The 22,264-nt window shown below is 45.0% G+C and overlaps 1 protein-coding gene across 1 annotated transcript in view; it reads left to right on the top strand.

The window, feature by feature from the left end:
• The first annotated feature begins 221 nt into the window (after nucleotides 1-221).
• The window catches only part of slc15a5 (solute carrier family 15 member 5), a 55,574-nt gene continuing 33,531 nt past the window's right edge, over nucleotides 222-22,264 (top strand). The window contains exons 1-3 of the mRNA XM_086010924.1: nucleotides 222-690; nucleotides 4,806-5,028; nucleotides 10,092-10,261. Of these exons, the coding sequence (XP_085867050.1) occupies nucleotides 222-690; nucleotides 4,806-5,028; nucleotides 10,092-10,261 (862 nt within the window). The remainder of the gene's footprint in view (nucleotides 691-4,805; nucleotides 5,029-10,091; nucleotides 10,262-22,264) is intronic.

Below are 22,264 nucleotides of genomic sequence, written 5' to 3' on the forward strand. Positions count from 1 at the left end.
TCTGGCTATTCACAGCAGGTGAGTCAGTCTCTGTAAAACCAGTCAGGTAGATGTTTCCATTCTGACCCATTACCGCAACCCTGGCCCAACAACTCATCTTAAACACAGTGCAACGACGGTCCGACCTCACAGAGCTCAGAGAGAGAGACTGCAGATTAGTTATCAATACAACAACATCAAGGCGCGATAAAAGCTGCGAAATAGTCGCACTTGCACGTAGAATGCAGGCAGTCAGTCGCACCAGGCTGATAATTGGAGAATCAGAACCGTCAGCTCTCCTGCCCGGGCCCTCAGTCCGGCTGGCGCTGGGGCAGTCCACAATGGCAGTGGTGGGTTTAACAAATCTTCAAGAAACGGATTGTCTTAATCCTTCTAAACGGAGGAGAAGGAAAGAGAGGAGCCCCAGACCGGAGCAGAGTGCAGGGCCACGGTATTCCAGAAAGAAATTGCAGATTGTGGTCTGCCTGCTTTCGGTGGAGCTGTGCGAACGCTTTACTTACTTTGGGATTGTGTGCAACATGATTCTGTTCTGCACTCTGAAACTGGGCTACAAGAACTACCAGGCTGCAGTTGTCAACCTGTGTTTTGTTGGAGCGAGCACTTTGACTCCAGTCTTGGTGGGATGGTTTGCAGAGTCTTGCATGGGGAGAACCAAAGTGGTTTACATCTGTGCACTCCTTCACTTTATAGGTAATCCGATTGATTTATTGTGGCATATACATTTGTTATCTCAAAGTATATGTATTGTTTCCTCCTTTAGTTCCCTGTGCACCATGCAATGATGGGATTGTAGAGGGAATTTCAATAGGTTTAAAGTTAACAGCTAACAATATATTAACTTTTTTAAAATGTATTCTGAAGATGTGGGCGTTGCTGGCAAGGCCAGTATTTATGGCCCATCGCTGGTTGTCCTTTGAGAAGGTGGTGGTGAGCCTTCTTCTTGAACCCCTGCCGTCCCTGTGGTGAAGGTACTCCCGCAGCGCTGTAGGTTGAGAGCTTTGGGACTTTGAATCAGTGACGATGAAGGAACGGTGATAGATGTCCAAGTCAGGATGGTGTGTGACTTGGTGGGGAACTTGGAGTTGATGGTGTTCCTGTGCACCTGCTGCCCTTGCCCTGTAGGTGGTAGAGGCCGGCGGGTTTGGGAGGTGACACATCGTGTGGGTGACCACCCACACTGGGTGCAAAAGAATTCCAATCCCGTGAGAACCACATTTTAAACAGACCAGTTAGTCCATGGACCTCTTGGGGGTGGGGAGGGGGAGGCTTTCAGGAGTTACTTTGTAATGTTTTGATAATGTAAATGCTCCCACGCTTATGGTATAAAAAATTAGCAGTCCAGGCACCAGCACGCAGAGTTGTGTTATCGTTAATTTCCATGGCAGTATAACTTGCATCCGCAGGTTGAGCGTCACGCTGTACACGCCAGTAGCTGCACACTCAGTGCTTTTGAGGAGAACTTTATTTGGGGTTATTATCTTTCAAGAGCAGGCCTGAGGGTAAATTCACCGACCCCGCACTCCCAGCTGGGAGCTGTGCCTGGAGGGAGTGTGGATTGAAGAATCAGCGGACAGTGTTGTAGCACCATCTCCAACCTGTGCTGCCTTCAACTGCAGCTCCCTGCTGGGAGTGTGGGCTCGCAAAATCTACTCTCCAATTTGCCAACAGAAATGCCCACATTACGAGCTTATACTTGACTGTTTATCGAAACATTATCACCTATCAAGTGCACAGGTAATAAAGTGAGCATTGTTTTAATATTACTACTTTGTATTATTCTGTACTTGTTTCCTTAAAATAACAAGAGGAAATTGCTCCTCCATTCATCTTAGCTGAGTATTAACAGTGGAAATACACATTTCCATTCAAATCAGCTTCTCGTATGAGTCCCGTGTTTCTTGCGACATCCTACTTAGTCTGAATGGGAACCAGTTCAACTAGAGTCAGAAATTGCACAAATAAATTAGTAGTGTCCCTGAAAAATTGAGACGGTTTGGAAACACAGTGATGCTTAACAGCAACGCAGCCAGCCCACAGAGGAAGAAATTACACCCAGATCACAGGCTGAGCTGATCTGGCCAGAACTGTCAGTCTTGATAGGAACCGAGGAGCACAGCTGGGCACAAAGGCAGCTATCGGCCAAATGGCCAGAAGGCAACTTAGAAGGTGGTTGTGGAGCGTGATTGCAACTGACCTGCAGCTCCCGGGGCCTGCCGTTGTGTGGATATAGAAGGCCGAACCAAAAAAAAAAGACGAGTGAACCACATAGGCCTCAGTTTTCACAACCTTGACTGGATTGACACGTTGCATTAGACGTGACTTGTGATATTTTGTAAGGCAAAAGCAGGTGTCCGATGTAAAAAGTGGAAGGTTAACATTTTAATAACTAATCAATTAAAACAAAAAGTAACTACCTGAATTGAGTTACTTTTGTTTGCTAAACATATTTTAATTCTGAGGTCATTGTTTACAGGGCAGTGAGTTCCAAGGGAAATAAGGTTTGGCTATGTTCTTCACACTGCTGCATCTGGTTACACTCTAACAAAATTGACCTCATTTTGCAACAATTTATTGTGTAAACATTTTGGTCAAGTTTCTTCACTGGGAAAGTAAATACAGAGACTGAGTTTGGATGATCAGCCATGATCTCATTGAATGGCGGAGCAAGGCTCGAGGGGCCGAATGGCCTACTCCTGCTCCTACCTTCCATGTTTCCATGTTTATGTTTCTATGTCTATATGTTATGTAGGGGTACAGTAGCATAGTGGTTATGTCACTGGACTAATAATCCAGAGGCTTTGTTAATAATCTGGAGACACGAGTTTAAATCCCACCACGGCAGCTGGGGAATTTAGAATTCAATTAAATAAATCTGGAATAAAAAGCTAGTATCAGTATGTTGTAAAAATCCATTTGGGAAGGAAATCTGCCATCCTTACCTGGTCTGGCTCACAGCAATGTGGCATGACTCTTAATCTGCCCTAGCAAGAAGGTGGCTCACCTTGAGGGCAGTTAGGGATGGGCAATAAATGCTGGCCTTGTCCACATCCAATGAATTTTTAAAAAAAGCTGTCACTGCTCAACACACTCGAATGTTCCAGAAAAAATCTTGACAATACCATTTCTTTTAATGTCAAAATGTTGGATACTGGATTTGTTCATTGAAAATCTATTATGCAGAAAAAAATGTAAAATTATATAATGTGCAGAAGTGGTTAAGAATTTTGGTTAAGAAAGAACTAACTTGTGTTTATTTAGTACCTTTCATGTCCCAAAATACTTCACAGCCAATGAATTATGTTTAAAGTGTCGTCACTGTTGTAATGTGCAGAAACCTGGTTGTCATATTGCGCACAGCAAGCTCCCACAAACAGCAATCAGATAAATGTCCAGGTACCAGGAGGCCTGATGCGCAACAGAAATTGGGCCTCAGGGCTCATTGAAATAATTGTGGTCAACTGCTGGTGGCACCACCAGAGGCAGCCGGCCCGTGTGCGCACATCAAACTTGGGCCCACTTGCCTCGCTGGCAGCCGCCCTGAGGTAAGTTCCTGGGGGGGATGAGAACAGGAGAGGCTTGATCACAAACCACAGCAGCCCACTCTGCTGCTGTGAATCACAACTATTATGGAATTCCTGCTCCTCTGGACTCCACATTTAAGTTGGTTTTTTTAAACACACCTGTTTGTTGGCAGCTACGGCCAAGGCCTCAGTAATCTCCTGAAAGCCTGACACCTGCTCCACTCAAGAATTTCTCCAAGGGGTTCCTAAGGGGTCACAGTCTCGGAATAAGGGGTCAGCCATTTAGGACTGAGATGAGGAGAAATTTCTTCACTCAGAGGGTGGTGAATCTTCAGAAGTCTCTACTCCAGAGGGCTGTGGAGGCTCAGTTGTTGAGTATATTCAAGACAGAGATTGGTAGATTTTTGAATATTAAGGGAATCAAGGGATATGGGGATAGTGCAGGAAAGTGGAGATGAGGTAGAAGATCAGCCATGATCTTATTGAATGGCGGAGCAGGCTTGAAGGGCCAAATGGCCGACTCCTGCTCCTATTTGTTATATTCTTATGTTCTCAAGAGGTGTTAGGCACCTCATTAACATACACAAGGGGCCTATGACCTAGTTTAGGTAACTGCCGGGGGTGCCTAAAAAAAAGTCCCCAACAAATGTAGCAGTCATCTGACTGTACGACCAGACCGGGCATGAGCCATCGCACTGTTAGATTAGTCATCAGTACATAAAATGGGCGCAATGATGTTGAATTTCTCCCCCAGTCTGTTTTTTGTGATGTTGGTTGAGAGTTAACTGTTAGCCAGGTCACAAGGAAAACTGCCCCTACTCGCCTTCGAATTGTTACAAGGAATTCTTTACATCCACCCGAAAGGGCTGACCGAGCCGAGGTTTGACATCCCATCCGAAAGCTGGCTCCTCCCACAGCACAGCGCTCCCTCAGTAGTAGAATATGTGCTCAACGTAAAGCCCTGTCTGCGTGTTTAGGATTGGCGTCAAAGATCCCAATTATAACATTGAGGAAGAGTAGGAAGTTCTCTCCGGTGGCCTGACCAACATTCCTCCCTCCACCACTCCCACTGAAAACAGATTAAAGGCTCATTCATCTCTTTTGCTGTTTATGGGGCCTTGTCGTACACAAATTGGCTGCTGTGTTTTCCTGACGGCACCTCAAAGGCAATTCTTTGTTTGCCAAGTGTTTTGGGGTGTCCTGAGGATGTGATAAGATGCTCTATAAATTACATAGGGGATGATTATCTCTGTAAAGACAATGTTCTCTGTTTGATTGCCAAAGGTACTGTTATGCTGCCTGTCATTGCGTTTCCCTTTGAGGATTTCTACATTGATACTCACCATACCATTCACGCTCTTGCTAAAGAGGAGCAGACTGTGCTCTTTTACATCGGCCTCATGTCAGCATCTTTGGGTTCAGGAGGAATCCGAGCCGTTGTCTGTCCATTCAGTGCTTACTGCCTGCAGGAGTACGGCCAAGGCGAACTTCCAACTTTCTTCAACTGGTTAGTGCTCTTCCTGGACTTACCCACACACTTTCCAATCATTGTGTGTGTTTTCTGATAAAGATACGACAGTGCGACTTAGTTTTGTTGGAGCTGCGCGCTCGCTTATTTTGCTAGCCTTTCAGCTGCGGCTTGTGAAAACACTGCTTTGGTTTCACCTTCCTCATCTTGTGGATTCACTGCAGTAAAGTTGAAGGTGTCTAAAGAAAGAACTTGCATTTATGCAGCCACATTCATAACCTCAGGATGTCCCAAAGCGCTTTACAGCCAATCCAGTACTTTTGACGTGTAGTCACTGTTGTAATGCAGGAAATGCGGCAGCCAATTTGTGCACAGCAAGATCCCACAAACAGCACTATGATAATTACCAGATAGTCTGTTTTAGTGATGTTGGTTGAGGGATAAATATTGGCCAGGACACCGGGGAGAACTCCCCTGCTCTTCTTCGAATAGTGCCATAGCATCTTTTATGTAGATGTGAGAGATCAGACAGGCCCTTCGTTTAATGTCTCATTCAAATGACGGCACCTCTGACAGTGCAGCACTCCCTCAGTACTGCACTGGAGTGTCAGTCTACATTTTGTGCTAAAGTCAATGAAGTAGGACTTGAAGCTACGATCTTCTGACTCAGAGGTGAGACTTCATCGAACTTTTCTGTAAACAAATTTCATGCAAAAGATCAGATTAAACACTTCATACACCATCAAGTATGAGGCTGAATCCCAAGCAAGCAAGGCCAGAAAAAATAGGTAAAATAAACGTCTAAAGGACTGCCGACTTTAGACAATGAACAACATCCAAATAAACACCCAGAAATTCGGGTCTCCACGGGTGAGTATGCGCTGGGTACTCACCCGTAGGCCCAACGGAAGTGCTGGTTTCATGCATGCACTGCGCATGCGCGGGAAACCAGAACTTCCGGTCCCTTAAAGGAAGGGGTTCAGAGATCGAACGCGTGCGCCGGAGAGGCAGCGCGTACGCCTGGAACTTCCGTTTTTTTTCCAGGTTTCTCCGGGAGGGTAAGTCTCCAGGAGTTACACTTTTAAAAAGCAGTCGCAAGGCCTGCTTTTAACAAGGTAAGTGGTGAATTCATTAAAATTAAAACATTTTTTCCACAGGTTTATTATTTTTAAATACTTTACAGAAAGGTAAGTTTATTTTTAGCCCCATTAGAAAATGTAATTAATTTTTTCAAAAATTTAAATTATTGTTTAAAATAGTTATTTTATGTAATTTATAGTTATTTAAAAAATGTGATTTTTAAAAAAATTATTTGAAGTTTTAGTTATGTTTTGGGGCTTATAGTATTTATAGTTTTGACAGCTCTTACTGTCAATTTTATGAATGGGCATTTCCCTGCTACCATTGGCTCTCCATGGCCCACGTGATCCCAGGGGACGCTTCGAACTAACTGCGCCCCAGGGATACGCAAGCACTGCGCGCCGGCAGTTGGAGCAGGCCCAGGATCGGAATCCCACGCGGGCCCACAGCACAACAGCTGGTGCACTAGGTAAGTGCAGGTCGGAGGCTTGCACCCACGGGAAGCCCCCGACCCAAATTTCTGGGCCACTGACTGTCTCGGACAAAGCTCTAAACACAACAAATCAAAGCCTGGCACTTATGTAGAGCCCCCCTCGCACCACTCTGAGCTCCATTCCAACAGAACCACCATTACTAAGAACAGCATGAGAATTCGGAAGGCGCGGAATGCAGAATTTGAAATGCTGCCTCAACACGACCTCGGCGCATAATAATCATTTCATAAAACATCAGGTGTAAAACAAACGGGAGTTGCCTCAGATTACGGTAAATTTACACTCAGTCTACAGGCTGGCATCAAAAAAGATTGATTTCACTAAGGCATAGCTTTAACAAAAAAATGAAGTACCAGCATCAACAAGCTGAACGCCTCAGTTTGGTGTTAGTATATTTAATGAAAGAACAAACAATGTTTCATGCAAGGAACCAACCTTTACAGATACACCGCGACACCCTGGTCCACTCCTCTACCACCCCCAACACCCCTTCCCCTTTGCCCGGCACCTTCCCGTGCAAGCGCAGGAGATGGAACACCTGCCCTTGTACCTCCCCCCTTCCCACTGTCCAGGGCCCCAAACACCCCTTCCAGGTGAAACAGCGATTTACTTGTACTTCTTGCAATCTAGTATACTGTATTCGCTGCTCACGATGTGGTCTCCTCTACATTGGGGAGACCAAACGCAGATTGGGTGACCGCTTTGCGGAACACCTCTGTTCAGTCCATAAGGGGGACCCCGAGCTTCCGGTCGCCTGTCACTTTAATTCACTGCTCCATTCCCACTCAGACCTCACCGTCCTCAGCCTCTTACATTGTTCCAATGAAGCTCAGCGTAAGCTCGAGGAACAGCACCTCATCTTTCGATTAGGCACTTTACAGCCTCTGGACTCAACATCGAGTTCAACAGTTTCAGACTATAACCTCGGCCCCTATCATTTTTTTCCCTCTCTCACATGGCAGCTGTCGATCATTCTGCCAGTGCCATTTACACTTCATCTAGAGCCATCTTTTGTTTCTTAACTTGTCCCGTTACCATCTCCTTTTGCCTTGCACCATCATCTCTTTTGTCTCTTAATCTCTCCTGCCTTCCATCCTATCACAGACGTTCCCATTTCTTCTTTCCTCCCCCCCCCACCTCTCCCTGCCCCTACACTTGCTTAAAAACCTGTTCCATCTCCAACTTTTTCCAGTTCTGACGAAGGGTCATCGACCTGAAACGTTAACTCTGTTTCTCTCTCCACTGATGCTGCCTGACCTGCTGAGTATTTCCAGCATTTTCTGTTTTTATTTACAGATGTGGATATTGATCCAGGGACTTGAGCACATAAATCTAGGCTGACGCTCCAGCTGCACTGTCGGAGGTGCTGTCTTTTGGATGAGACGTTAAACCGAGGCTCTGTCTGCTCTCTCAGGTGGACGTAAAAGATCCCATGGCACTACTTCGAAGAAGAGCAGGGGAGTTATCCCCGGTGTTCTGGCCAATACTTACCCTCAACCAATATAACAAAAACAGATTGTCTGGCCATCATCACATTGCTGTTTGTGGAAGCTTGCTGTGTGCAAATTGGCTGCCACGTTTTCCACATTACAAGTGACTCCACTTCAAAAAGTACTTCATTGACTGTAAAGCGCTTTGAGACGTCCAGTGGTCGTGAAAGGCGCTATATAAATGCAAGTCTTTTTTTTTCAAAGGAACTCCTTTATGCCATATTTGTGTTCCTCTTCATTTAAACATTCATCTTCTTTCACTGGAATGGATCTCAGTGATTGAAGGGGACCTCGTGCCTTTGGTCCTGGTCTGTTAACTATGCATCTGTCACTGGCTTCACTGTTTTTAAAGAAAAGATTGTATTGTTCTGTGTTGTACAGATTATTCCTAAAGGTAAGTGGCTTAAGTAAAATTCATTACTGCGTGTGAAGTTTTGAATTATTTGCAATATTGGGCATATTCATTTCTGGTAATAGCTATTTTTTGTTTCTGTTAATAAATAAATAAAGAGAAACTGTAACCAGAGGGCACAGATTTAAGGTGATTGGCAAAAGAACCAGAGGCGACATGAGGAAAAACTTCTTACGCAACGAGTGGTTAGGATCTGGAAGGCACTGCCTGATAGGGCGGTGGAGACAGATTCAAAAGGGAATTGGATAAATACTTGAAGGAGAAAAAATTGCCGGGATATGGGGAAAGAGCGGGGGGTGGGACTAAAGGGATTGCTCTTCGAAAGAGCCGGCACAGACTCGATGGGCCGAATGGCATCCTTCTTTGCTGTACTATTCTATGATTCTACGATTCTATGTTGAAGAAGCTTAGTAGCCCCTAAGAGGAGCTGCGTGTGTGCTTGTGTGAGTTTATGAGTGTGTGTGTGTGTGTGTGTCTGTCTGTGTATATGTGTGTGAGTGTTTGTGTGTGAGAGTGAGAGTGAGTGTGTGTGAGTGTGTGTGAGTGTGTGTGTGTGTGAGTGTGTGTGTGTGAATGTGAGTGCAAATGAGTGCGAGTGTGTGTGAATGAGTGTGAGTGTGCGTGTGTACAAGTGTGAGTGTGCATGCGTATGAGTGTGTGTGTGTGTGCGTGTTTGTGTGTGTAAGTAAGTGTGTTTGAGTGTGTGTGTGTATGAGTGAGTTTGTGTGTGAGTGTTTGTTAGTGTGTGTGTATGAGTGTGTGTAAGTGTGAGTGTGAGTATGTGTGTGTGAGTGTGAGTGTGTTTGTATGAGTGTGAGTGTGAGTGTGTGTGTGAATGTGTGTATGAGTGTGTGAGTGTGAGTGTGTGTGTGAGTGTAACAATGTATTATAATATAGTTGATCTCCATTATTGCTCACAGATGAAATAATTATACCTCTTCCTGTATCTGTCTCTCTGCTTCCTTTCCATTCTTTAATGTGAATATATCTTTCTGCCATTCACACTCTCTCTGACTCTCTCCCTCTTTCTCTTTCAGTATGGCTGTGTAATACTTTGGGATTTTTACCTATAAGGTCTGGTTTGATTTCATAGAATCATACAGCACAGATTTATGCTACACTATTTATATAAAGTCAAGTCCATCTTACAAAAGGGTTAACGCCCAGAGATACAGAAGTCATTTAGAATGTTGACGAGAATGGTTCCTGAGTGGAATACCAGCCAGGCCAGCCCGACTCTTTACCATTTCATACGGCGTTCCCTTTGAGATGAGGTGGGGGAGGGGTGAGACTGTTGGCGAGGGGCTGCAACATAGCTGATTGGGTGGGAGGTGGGGCTGTGGCTCAGGGCAGGGGGTGAATGGGGGAGCGGACAGTGGGTACTATGATCAGGAGCAAGCAAGAGGTTGGGGAGTGAGAGAGAGCAGGGAGATTGGGGAGTGGGATTAGTTTTGGATTGCTCCAGCAAAGAGACGCGATGGGCCAAATGGCCTCCTTCTGCACTGTCAGCTTCAATGCTTCACTGCTAAGTAATATTATTAGAATTTTAAGATATCCACGTAGATAAATTCAACCAAAATTTGCGGTCTTATTTTGAACTCCAACTTCTGATCCATCTTCCCACAGGTTTCACTGGTTTCTGACCTTGAACTCTGCAGTTGTTTTTGTGAGTATTGCCTATATTCAACAGTCCATAGCCAAAAACCTGGGCTTCCTTATTCCTTTTACTTCCATACTGATGACCCTGCTCACCATTCACATGGTACAGAACAGACTTATATACAGACCCAAAACAGGTGAGAGGAACCAGGAATGAAATGACAATTGTTGGAAACTGTTAACCCACTTTGGCAAGACTTTTTCTGAACGTTTTACAACGAAACTATCGCAAAATTGTTTTCAGACTGAAACAATTTAGTGAATAGTTTAATCTTAATTCAGGTTTTTTTCTGATGCCACTACCACTGCACATCAGACATAAGTGTTACTGGATGTATCGCTGGAACAGTGACGGTCATGCCTGCTGTTCTTACGCCATCCACAGGGTGGCACTGTAACCACTACAAAAACAACATTGCGGGTCGGCCTACGCCAGAGGTGGCGCTGCAACCTCTCCCGACCAGTCACAAACACAACTAATAGCCATCCTGGGTAATTGGGGCACATCTTCAACGGGACGGGACTTCCACCCGCTCAGAGATGTCCCCCTGACCCCAGCCGGGTTTCCGACCCCGGAGTCATTAACCTGCAGGAGGCAGGCTCTGTAGCAGAGGCCGGAGGTTGCTCTAGCCTAGGGGCCTAAACTTGCTGCATAGAGGGAGAAAGAGGCAGACGGCTAATCGCGTGTGCAAAGCGGAATCATTCCTTGGTGCACAGCCGAGCTCTGGGAGCTCGTGCACAGGCCCCTACAGTCATTGGATCATACAGCACAGAAGGAGGCCATTCGGCCCATCGCGTCTGTGCCGGCTCTTTGAAAGCACTATCCAATTAGTCCCACTCCCCCGCTCTTTCCCCATAGCCCTGAAAATATTCCCTTTTAAAGTATTTACCCAATTCCCTTTTGAAAGTTATTAGCGAATCTGCTTCCACCACCCTTTCAGGCAGTGAATTCCAGATCATAACCCGCTGCATAAAGACATTTCTCCTTACCTCCATCCTGGTTCTTTTGCCAATTATCTTAAATCTGTGTTATCTGGTTACAGACCCTTCCTGCCAGTGGAAACAGTTTCTCCTTATTTACTCGATCAAAACCCTGTAAAATCTTCTCTTCTTGGCCCAAGTCCCCCTCCACCGATATCGGAGTGCCGGATGTCGGGGCCTAACCGAGGGCCCCATGCTCTAGCATACAAAGAGTGCACATTTTTATGCATTTATCACACGCCCAGTCACATATGGACATAGTACGGCCCCAAGGACCAGCCTGGTGAAAATGGAGGATAGGCAAGCACTCGGTGGAGGAAAAACCCCTCCCCTCAAGCAGTTTTCCAGCTCTGACACTGCCAGCTCAGATTAGGCAAAAAAAATCACCATCCTTGCTGATCTGTGTTGGCTCCTATTCCCTCGATCCCTCGAAATTAAAATTCTCCTCTTTGTGTTTAAACCCCTCCATGGCCTTGTCCCTCCCTATCTCTGTAACCTCCTCCAGCCCTGCAAACCCAACCCCCTTAGCTCCCAGTTCCCCTGACTCTGGCCTCTTGTGCATCTCTCCCTCCTTTCACCCCACCACTGGTGGCCACGCCTTTAGCTGGCCTCGGTCTCGCTCTCTGGAACTCTCCCTCTAAACCCTCCGCCTCTGCACCGCCCACTACTCTTTTAAGACCCTCCTTAAAACCCAGCTCTTTGATCAAGCTTTTGGTCACCCCTCCTAATCTCCCCTTCTTTGACCCAAGGGCCAATTTCCTTACACCTCTGCGTAGTGCCTTGGAACGACTAAAGGCGCGATGCAAATACAAGTTGTTAAGGTTAAACTTGTGCGCCATAGTTCAGGGGACCTGAGCTTAGTTAGGGCCGGGAACAATTACCTGCAAACGGTGGCAATTAAAGTGAGCTCTGAAAGTCCCTGTTTGGTCACAAGAAGTCAAGCTATAAAATGCCCACAGTTCAGTCATTGTAGCTGTGAGTAGTCTGTGACAGTTGTCAAACAGGCTTTGTGAAGATTGAAGTTAGTCATTAACATGCACCATAACTGATTCAGGTTCACTCAGTGCTATCACTAAATGCAGTACAGGGAGCAATTTGACGGTATGTTGATAGTGATTCTTGCTGAGCCAGTGCTAGTTGCAGCTCAGATAATGGATCTGATTTCAAATCGTTTCACTTATAGTGGCTCATATGCGTATCATTGCAAATTGGTATGTAGTAACTGAATTACCCCGTCACAAGGAAATTGTGCTTGGCATTTTAGGAGCAGTGAGCTGGAAAAAACTGTGCCAAATGGCAATGCTGACAGCCTCAAATTAATTATGTATTTGGTTTGTTATAGTGACTCCTTTTTACCAGTGTTGCAGTCTGTACTGTGCTTTTGGTATATGGTGCTACAGCAATGCATTAAAAACAAAAATTCCCCAGCACCATAGTGGCACAGCAGGTTAGTGCATTAACAACGTCATGACATGAGGTGACAGGGCATGGGTTCTGTCCTATGACTCCCCTCCTCTCACCCCACCAGCTCACACTGTTTTCAATCTGATCCAGGCTGCCAAAAGGAAGCACTTATTAGAAGTGTAGCAATGGCACAGAGTGAGGAGGAGAAATCAGAGGGCAAAATCAACCAGTGCTAGTCTCATGAACATACCATCCTGACTTGGACATGTATCGCTGTTCCTACATTGATGTTGGGTCAAAATCCTGGAACTCCCTACTGAACAGCATTGTTGGAGCACCTTCACCACACGGACTGCAAAGGTTCAAGAAGAAGGCGGCTCACCACCACCTTCTCATGGGCAACTAGGGATGGGCAATAAATTCTGGCCTTGCCAGTGATGCCCACATCCTGAGAATTAATAAGAAAGAATGAGAGCTGACTGCCATTGCCAAAGGGATGGGAGAAGACGGCCTGTGGACCCTCTCAACCGGAGGATGATGTGTAATCTGGGCAGAACCTAAATAGAGAGACAAAACGTTGATGATTATTTTCTCTGTGGCTGGAGCTGGGAAGGTTAAGGGGTGACATGAGAGATTCAAAATTATGAAGTGTTATGATAGGTTAATAGTGGCAGATTGTTTCCACTGAGAGGGCAAAGATTTGATACAATCACAACAAAAATATATAGGGCCCTGGTGAGACCACACCTGGAGTATTGTGTACAGTTTCGGTCTCCTTACCTAAGGAAGGATATACTTGCCATAGAGGGAGTGCAACGAAGGTTCACCAGACTGATTCCTGGGATGGGGGGATTGTCCAATGAGGAGAGATTGAGTAGACTAGGCCTATATTCTCTGGAGTTTAGAAGAATGAGAGGTGATCGCATTGAAACATACAAAATTCTTACAGGGCTTGACAGGGTAACATAGAAACATAGAAGATAGGAGCAGGAGTAGGCCATTCGGCCCCTCGAACCTGTTCCGCCATTTAATGATCATCCAAATTCAGTACCCTGTCCCTGCTTTCTCCCCATATCCCTTGATCCCTTTAGCCTTAAGAAATATATATAACTCCTTCTTGAATATATTTAATAAGTTGGCCTCAACTGCCTTCTGTGGTAGAGAATTCCACAGGTTCACCACTCTCTGGGTGAAGAAATTCCACCTCATTTCAGTCCTAAATGGCTTACCCCTTATCCTTAGACTATGACCCCTGGTTCTGGACTCCCCCACCATCGGGAACATCCTTCCTGCATCTAGTCTGTCTAGTCCTGTTAGAATTTTATAAGTTTCAATGAGATCCCCTCTCATTCATCTAAACTCCAGCCCAATCGACCCAATCTCTCCTCATACGTCATTCCTGCCATCCCAGGTATCAGTCTGGTGAATCTTCGCTGCACTCCCTCCATGGCAAGAACATCTTTCCTCAGATAAGGCGACCAAAACTGCACATAATACTCAAGGTGTGGTCTCACCAACGCCCTGTACAACTGCAGCAAGACATCCTTGCTCCTGTACTCGAATCCTCTCGCTATGAAGGCCAACATACCATTTGCCTTCTTAATTGCCTGCTGCACCTGCATGCTTACCTTCAGCGGCTGGTGCAGAAGGACACCCAGGTCTCGTTGCACTTCCCCTTTTCCCAATCTATTGCCATTCAGATAATAATCTGTCTTCCTGTTTTTGACACCAAAGTGGATAACCTCGCATTTATCCACATTATACTGCATTTGCCATGCATCTGCCCAATCACCCAACCTGTCCAAATCATACTGGAGTTTCTCTGCATCCCCCTCACTGCACACATGCCCACCCAGCTTTGTGTTGTCTGCAAACTTGGAGATATTACATCTAGTTCCCTCGTCTAGATCATTAATATATATTGTGAATAGCTGGGGTCCTAGCACTGATCCCTGCGGTACCCCACTAGTCACTGCCTGCCACTCGGAAAAAGACCCGTTTATTCCAACTCTTTGCTTCCTGTCTGCCAACCAGTTCTCTATCCAAATCAGTACCTTACCCCCAATCCCATGTGCTTTACCTTTGCACGCCAATCTCTTATGCGGGACCTTATCGAAAGCCTTCTGAAAGTCCAAATACACCACATCTGTAGTGTCTGAGTATCAATAATACACGGACTGCAGGAGAACAATAAAAGAGGTATTTTATACAGGTGTGGTCACTGCCGGTACTGCAGTACATACACAACAACATCCACTGGTTCTCCCTTATCTATTCTACCAGTTACATCCTCAAAAAATTCCAGTAGATTAGTCAAGCATGATTCACCTTTTGTAAATCCATGTTGACTTTGTCCGATCCTGTCACTGTTTTCCAAGTGCTCTGCTATTACATCTTTTATAATGGACTCTAGCATTTTCCCCACTACCAATGTCAGTGGGGTAGATGCAGGGAGGATGTTTCCCCTGGCTGGGGAGTCCAGAACCAGGGGTCACAGTCTCAGAATAAGGGGTCGTCCATTTAGGACTGAGATGAGGAGAAATTTCTTCACTCAGAGGGTGGTGAATCTCTGGATTTCTCTAGCCCAGAGGGCTGTGGAGGCTCAGTCGTTGAGTATATTCAAGACAGAGATCGATAGATTTTTGAATATTAAGGGAATCAAGGGATCTGGGGATAGTGCAGGAAAGTGGAGATGAGGTAGAAGATCAACCATGATCTTATTGAATGGCGGAGCAGGCTCAAGGGGCCAAATGGCCTACTCCTGCTCCTATTTTTTATGTTTTTATATAAAGGGAGTTAGTAAAAATTCTTCTACAAGTTGGTGATTAGAATGTTGTATTCTCTGCCACAAAGCGTCGCTGAAGCAGAGTCCATCACTTCTTTTAAAAGGAAATTAGATTGTTTCATGTAAGGGAGGAATATTAAAGGGTCGCTGATGATACCCAGCTCTAACTAACCGTCATCTCTTCTCAACTCCTCCACTGCCTTTGATTTGTCACGCTGCTTGTCCGGCATCCAGTTCTGGATGAGCAGAAAATTCCTCCAATTAAATATTGGGAAGTCCAAAGCCATTGTCTTCGGTCCCCGCCACGAACTCCGTTCCCTAACCACCGACTCCATCCCTCTCCCTGGCCACTGTCTGAGGCTGAACCAGACTGTTCGCAACCTCACCGTCCTATTTTGATTCTGAACTGAGTTTCCGAACCCCCATCCCCTCTCCATCACCAAGACCACCTACGTCCACCTCCATAACATCACCCGTCTCCGCCCTTGCCTCAGCCCATCTGCTCACGAAACCCTCATCCATGCCTTTGTTACCGCTCGACTCGACTATTTCAGTGCTCTCCTGGCCGGCCTCCCATCTCCACCCTCGGTAAACTTGAGCTCATCCAAAACTCTGCTGCCCGTGTCCTAACTCGCGCCACGTCCCGTTCACCCATCACCCCTGTGCCTGCTGACCTACACTGGCTCCCGGTCCGGCAACGCCTCGATTTTTAAAATTCTCATCCTTGTGTTCAAATCAATCCATTAGCAAACCACTCAGGTGTATCAAAAAACTACTACCAGCAGTTCAAGACCCACCACCACCTTCTCAGGGCAGCTAGGCCTGGGCAACATATGCCAGCCTTGCCAGCGACTCCCACATCCCGAGAATGAATATAGTGGATCCATTGGGAACAATTATTTCAGACAGTTCCTGACAGACTTTAACAAATATGAACCCACTTACGACAAATACCATTGATTCCTAAATCCTTGGCTCAGATCTGCTGCACTTTGCACATCTACCAACCACCCTGAAGATAAAATAAGACTCCCTTCCAGAAAGATTTCCACCCTGCATATTGGCCGAACGTTCACAATGCAGTTGCTGTAAATTGGAAGGATTGAGAGGGGCGGAGCATTTCCCACTGTCACTGTGAGCTTGAGATATTCAGAAGTGACCGGTGAGGTTCTGAGCACGAGTCTGAAAGAGTCTGAAGACAGCAGGGTGTTTTCCTGAGAACAATACTTTCTCCGATTCTCCCTGTAGTTCTCAGATAGGTTCTGGCTGCCACCAGCTGGTGCAGACGTGCAAATATCCAAATGCAGTGTTTGGATTCAGGCACGAGTTCTCATTCTAGTTTAAGTAAAATATTGAGGCTCCTCGGTGTTAAGGCAACAGGACATCAGCCTTATGGGAGGAGCGTGGAACCAGATGTAACTTGATATAGTTTTAAAAACAAGTTGACTCATGTCCCCTTCAAGTCCATCCGTTATTAATCTGCACAAAAACTGACCAGTGATTCTTGAAATACAGTTGATCTCTTTTCAGACCTGTGAGAGCGGTGTTCACATAGCCCCAAGAAATTCTGTACTTTGCAGGAAAAATGTATCCATGCACTGAAGGGTAGAAAGAAAAAATAAGAAGCGACTACAATCTACAAGGGAATGAAAAAGAGCAAGAGGCAGGAGGAGGTCTGCTGTGTTACGCCATAATAGGTTGTACTGAATTACAAGGTGTGTGAAACAGGATTATGTGTAATGCCCATAGGTTTGTAACCAGTCTTGAGCAAACTAGTCATTTTCAGTCCTTATCACCCATTTTGTGATACTTGTAAATTAACTCGATTTGCCAATCTGAACTAAATTGTATTTAATTAGGATTTAGTGACAGAAATATTCCATTGTTTTGAGTTTTTGGTGCATTTCACTATTGTGGGCACATAGGAAAAAAATAGAGAAGGGCGAGTTAGGAAGGGCAGGGGGAAAATTGGTCGAGAGGAAAATGTGATCAATCTTCGTGACATGGGAACAATATGATCGCAGTGTGAAAGAACTGGATAAATATCTGGGACTCACAGTGGCAAGTGTAGACTGAGAAACAACTTATGCATGGGACACGACGCTGCCTGTGTTGCCAGGCCTGGGGGAGGGGGTTTGGTAGTCATTGAGCATGGAGATTGGTGGGCCCAAATAACGGCCCACATCGTTTGCCGTCTATTATTTCCCGTGCCCTCTGTCAGGACTACTGATCTACTTTAAGTGACAGTAGTGGAATTCGCCGTAGAGATCAGTGGAATGGAAAGACACCCATGCTACGAATTGGGATTGCCGACCTATATATCCAAATTCCCAATGTGCATTCTCGTCATTCCAAACCCTGCAAGGTGCTCTAACTTATAACATTTACCACATGACGTGGAAACACTGAGCCATAAATCCTTCCTTAGTTCACAGGTATTCTTTACCCCATCGAATCCCTTTATTATTTTAAACACCTGGATTAGATCATCCATCAATCTTCTAAATTCAAGGGAATCCAAGCCAAGTTTATGCAACCTGTTCTCACAAATTTAACTCTTTAAGCTCTGGTATCATTCTGGTGAACCTGTGCTGCATCCCCTCCAAGGCCACTATATCCACTGAGGTTAAGTGTCCAAATGTGAATCCAGTCCCTCCAGATGGGTTCTGTACAACTGAAGCATCACTTCCTCACTTTTTAATTCCAACCCCTTTTAGATAAAGGCCATTATTCCATTAGCCTTTTTTGATGACGTTTTGTACCTGTGCACTAGCTTTTAGTAATTTGCGCACATCGACACCCCAATCCCTTTGCTCCTCCACAGCTCTTCGTCTCTCGCTATTAAGGAAATGTTGTCTGTCTTCTCCACATTGAACACCATCTGCCATAGTTTTGGCCACTGACTTAGTCTATCTCTCTTAGTAACTTCCTGCTCCCATCCACACAATTTACTGTGCTATCTGCAAACTTGAATGTACAACTCTCTATTTCTTCATCCAAGTCATTAATATATATGATGGAAAGTGGAAGTCCCAGTACAGATCCCTGGGGAACACCACTTGTCACATCATGCCAATCAGAGAACAAACTCTTTATGCCGACTCTCTGTCTCCCAGCTCCCAACCAATAACTAACCTATATCACAAGATTACCCCTAATTCCATGTGTTCTCATCTCTTGTACAGAACCTTATCAAATGTCTTCCGGAAGCCCATATAGACAACATCCATAAACATTCCCCTAATCATGATGCTACAACATGACCTACCCTTCAAAAATCCATGCTGACTCTCTTTGATCAACTAATACTTGTCTAAATGCTCAGTCACTCTGTCTCATGACAGATTCCAATAACTTTGCCATAATTGAAGTTAAACTGACAGGTCTGTAGTTATCTGGTTTCTCCCTCCCTTCTTAAATAATTGAGTAATATTTGGAATTTTTCATCCAAAGGCACAATTCCAGAATCTAGAGAGCTTTGGAAAATTATGACTAATGCATCTGCAATATCCTAACCTATTTCTTTTAATACCCTGGGATGGAGACCATCAGGTCCTGGAGATTGGTCTATCTTAAGTCCCATTGTTTTCCCCATTACCATTTTAAAAAACTTATATTAAATCCCCTTACCTTATTTTTAGGTACCCTTGTACCAGTGGTATTTTGTCCTCTTTCTCCACTGTGGAAACAGATACAAAGTATTCATTTAACATGTCTGCCATTTCCTTATTATCCATCATAGTCTCACCTGCATCTGTCTTTAACGGGCTATATTCCACTTTGCCACTCTCTTTCTCTTAATGTATTTATTAAAACCTTTCCTGTTAGCTTTGATATACCTTGCAAGTTTTTTTTCATATTCCCTTATTGCACCTCTTACCACTTGCTTTGTATCCCTTTGTTGCTTTTTATAACTCTCCCAATCTGCTGGATATTCACTTTGTCTTTCAAATGCCTTCCGGAGGTCCATATAGACAACACCCATAAACATTGTCTTTCATTAAAAGCCAAACAAGTATTTTGGGACTGGAGTCACATGTAGACCAGACCAGGTAGAGCTGGCCAATACCCTTCCCCTGAGGACATTAATGAACCAATTGGGTTGTTACAACAATCCAGCAGCTTTCATGGTCATTTTTTTCTGCTACCATCCCACAAATTACCAGATTTATTGAATTGAATTTCACAACGTACTACTGTGGGAGTTGAAGGTTGTTGTCCAGTATCATACCCACTACAAACCTTGAGGACATTTTTAAAGCTATATATAAAAAAAAACATTTTGGTGAAAGACGAAATAGAAGCTGTCTGCCAGTGGATAAAGGGGGCTGGAATGTTCTGGGTTTTTTCAGTTATTTTGTTTAAGAACTGAAATCCTCTTCCAGAATGTTCTGGCCTACTTTTAGTGCTTTTTTGAGCCCTGTTGTTCTTTGAAGGATTGGCAACGCTAAGTATTTCTAGGATAGGACTCTGATGGAAGCGGAAGGACATTACTGGGAAATGCATGTGACAAAGTCAACCGTGTAGTGTGGGCTTTGTATCATGGTGTGCAGAAAGGCACTATTGGTGGCAGGTTAATGGCTGAGCTGATAGTGATGGTATAAGTCCACCCAAAAACATTTTGCTGCATATTTTCAGAATCCATTACTTAATCTTTAATAAATTCATAACTCTCAAAAGGTGCCTTGAGGCACATTACAAGGTAGCCTTTTAAGAACATGATACAATCAGATGTATAACAAGTGATTGTTACTGTGCATTAAGCAGGTGGACTAATGCGTAGGACGTAGATTTTATAAATGATTGGTTCTGGTACACAGCTTCACGTGATGCACACGTATACAGGGATTTTGGGTATGGAAGTCAGCGTTCCCCTTGTCTTGTTTTGCACACTTTGTACAAAAATAATAAATTACAGTTTAAACTCTTTTAATGAAGCATCAGGTCTGTCTGACTCACAACAGTACAGCACCGTGTGGACAAGATGGAGTCAGGGCCCCTGGGTCTTCTAAACAATAGCAGTCCTTACAGATGCCTGCAGGCCAATGACAACTCAGCATGTGATCACATGTGAATAGAACAGGTATTCCTTACAGATGCCTGCGGGCCAATGATAAATCAATATGCAAATTTTACATCCCCTTTTAAAAGAAAAATGTTATGCATTACTTTTGAACCTTTATTCTACATAATGTTCTCAGTAGCATCAACATATAAGTAAACTCAGCATTTAACTAGCACTGAAAACATTTCAATGTTTCAATAACGATGTACAGTTTTTTTTAGGGCAGCGATCCGCCTACACCCTTTGGCAGTTCACAAGCCAAGGATAACTCTAGGCTTGACCTCTCGTCGGAATGACGGTGTTGTTCCTTGATGTTCAGGAGGTGCCTGCGATTGCGGCGGTACACCTGTCCTTCTGGGGTGCGGATGTGATACGATCGCTCAGTGTCAGCTGGCTGGATGACGACTGCAGGCTTCCAGTAGCCATGCTCCCGGATTCTGACGGATTCTCCATTGTGCAGCGGCGGCAGTAGTCTAGCTGACCTGTCATAGTATCTCTTTTGGTGTTGCTGTCTCTGTACACGTTTTGCATGCACTTGCTTGCAGCTGCCGACCTGCCAGGGCCTGTCTGGGATACGGTGAGGTATCATGGGCTCTTTGACATTTGATGGGCGGTGTTCTAGACAAATGGAACATTTTCCGACAATGTCCTCAATGTGTTTGCACATTCCGGGCCAAAACATAATGCCACGTGCTCTTTGTTTGCATTTTTCCATGCCCATATGTCCAGCATGAATTTTTGTCAACATCTCTTCTCTGAGACTGGTAGGAATGATGATTTTCTCCCCTTTGAAGACGATTCCATTGATTTGTGACAGTTCGTCTCTGTGGTTCCAGAATTCAGATATGCTCTGAGGGCATTTCCTCCTTTCCTCAGGCCATCCTTCATGTATGACTTTACTCAGCAGTGTGAGTTGTGCATCTTTCTCTGTTCCTGCTCGGATCTCCTTCAGTTTTGAGTCACTCACAGGTAAGCTGTTGTACACCATGTGTACCTGCACATCCATGCCTTCACTGAGGCTGCTGTTCTGGTAGCTAAGGGACTTTCTGGAGAGCGTGTCTGCGACAGGAATGTCATTGCCTGGACGGTGAACGATTGTGAAGTCGTACTTTTGTAGCTGAAGGATCATTCTCTGTAACCTTGGTGGGGCTGCGGCTAGTGGTTTCCTCATGATTGACTCGAGGGGCTTGTGGTCGGATTCCACAATGACTTGTCGGCCATAGATGTACTGGTGGAAACGCTTACATCCAAACAGAATTGCATATAGCTCTTTCTCGATTTGAGCATAGTTGATTTCACTGTCTGAGAGAGATCTGGAAGCGTAGCTGATGGGCTTTCCTTCTTGCAGTAATACTGCGCCTAGTCCGTACTTTGATGCGTCCACTTTTGGTCTGAGCTCTTTGTTGGGGTTGAAGTAGGCAAGAACCGGTCCTGGTTCTCTGGTGATTAGGTCTTTCATTTTCTGAAATGCTGTGTCATGTTGTTTGTCCCACAGGAACTCATTGGATTGTTTGAGCAACTGACGCATGGGTGCATTGATTTCGGAGAGGCTCAGGGCAAACTTGGCTAAGTAGTTAACCATGCCTAGTACTGTCTCTAGCTCTGCGAGGTTCTTTGGCGGCTCCATCTTCTTGATGGCGGCGATTTTCTCTGGATCCGGCTTAATGCCATCAGTTGAGAGGTGATGCCCAAAATAACTGATCTCGGTGGATCCGATTATGCTTTTCTTGGGGTTGAGCCGGATACCTTTCTCCCGTGATCTTTGTAGCATCACACGGAGGTTCCTGTCATGTTCCTCTCTAATCCTGCCATAGATGAGGATGTCGTCTACGATTGCGACTACTCCGTCGAGGCCTTCATAGGTTTCGTCGATCTTCCGCTGGAATTCATCCTGAGCTGAGATAA

Source organism: Somniosus microcephalus, chromosome 17, assembly GCF_052327205.1.
Source record: "Somniosus microcephalus isolate GS21.2 chromosome 17, FLI_Smic_1.0, whole genome shotgun sequence".
Classification (NCBI taxonomy): domain Eukaryota; kingdom Metazoa; phylum Chordata; class Chondrichthyes; order Squaliformes; family Somniosidae; genus Somniosus; species Somniosus microcephalus.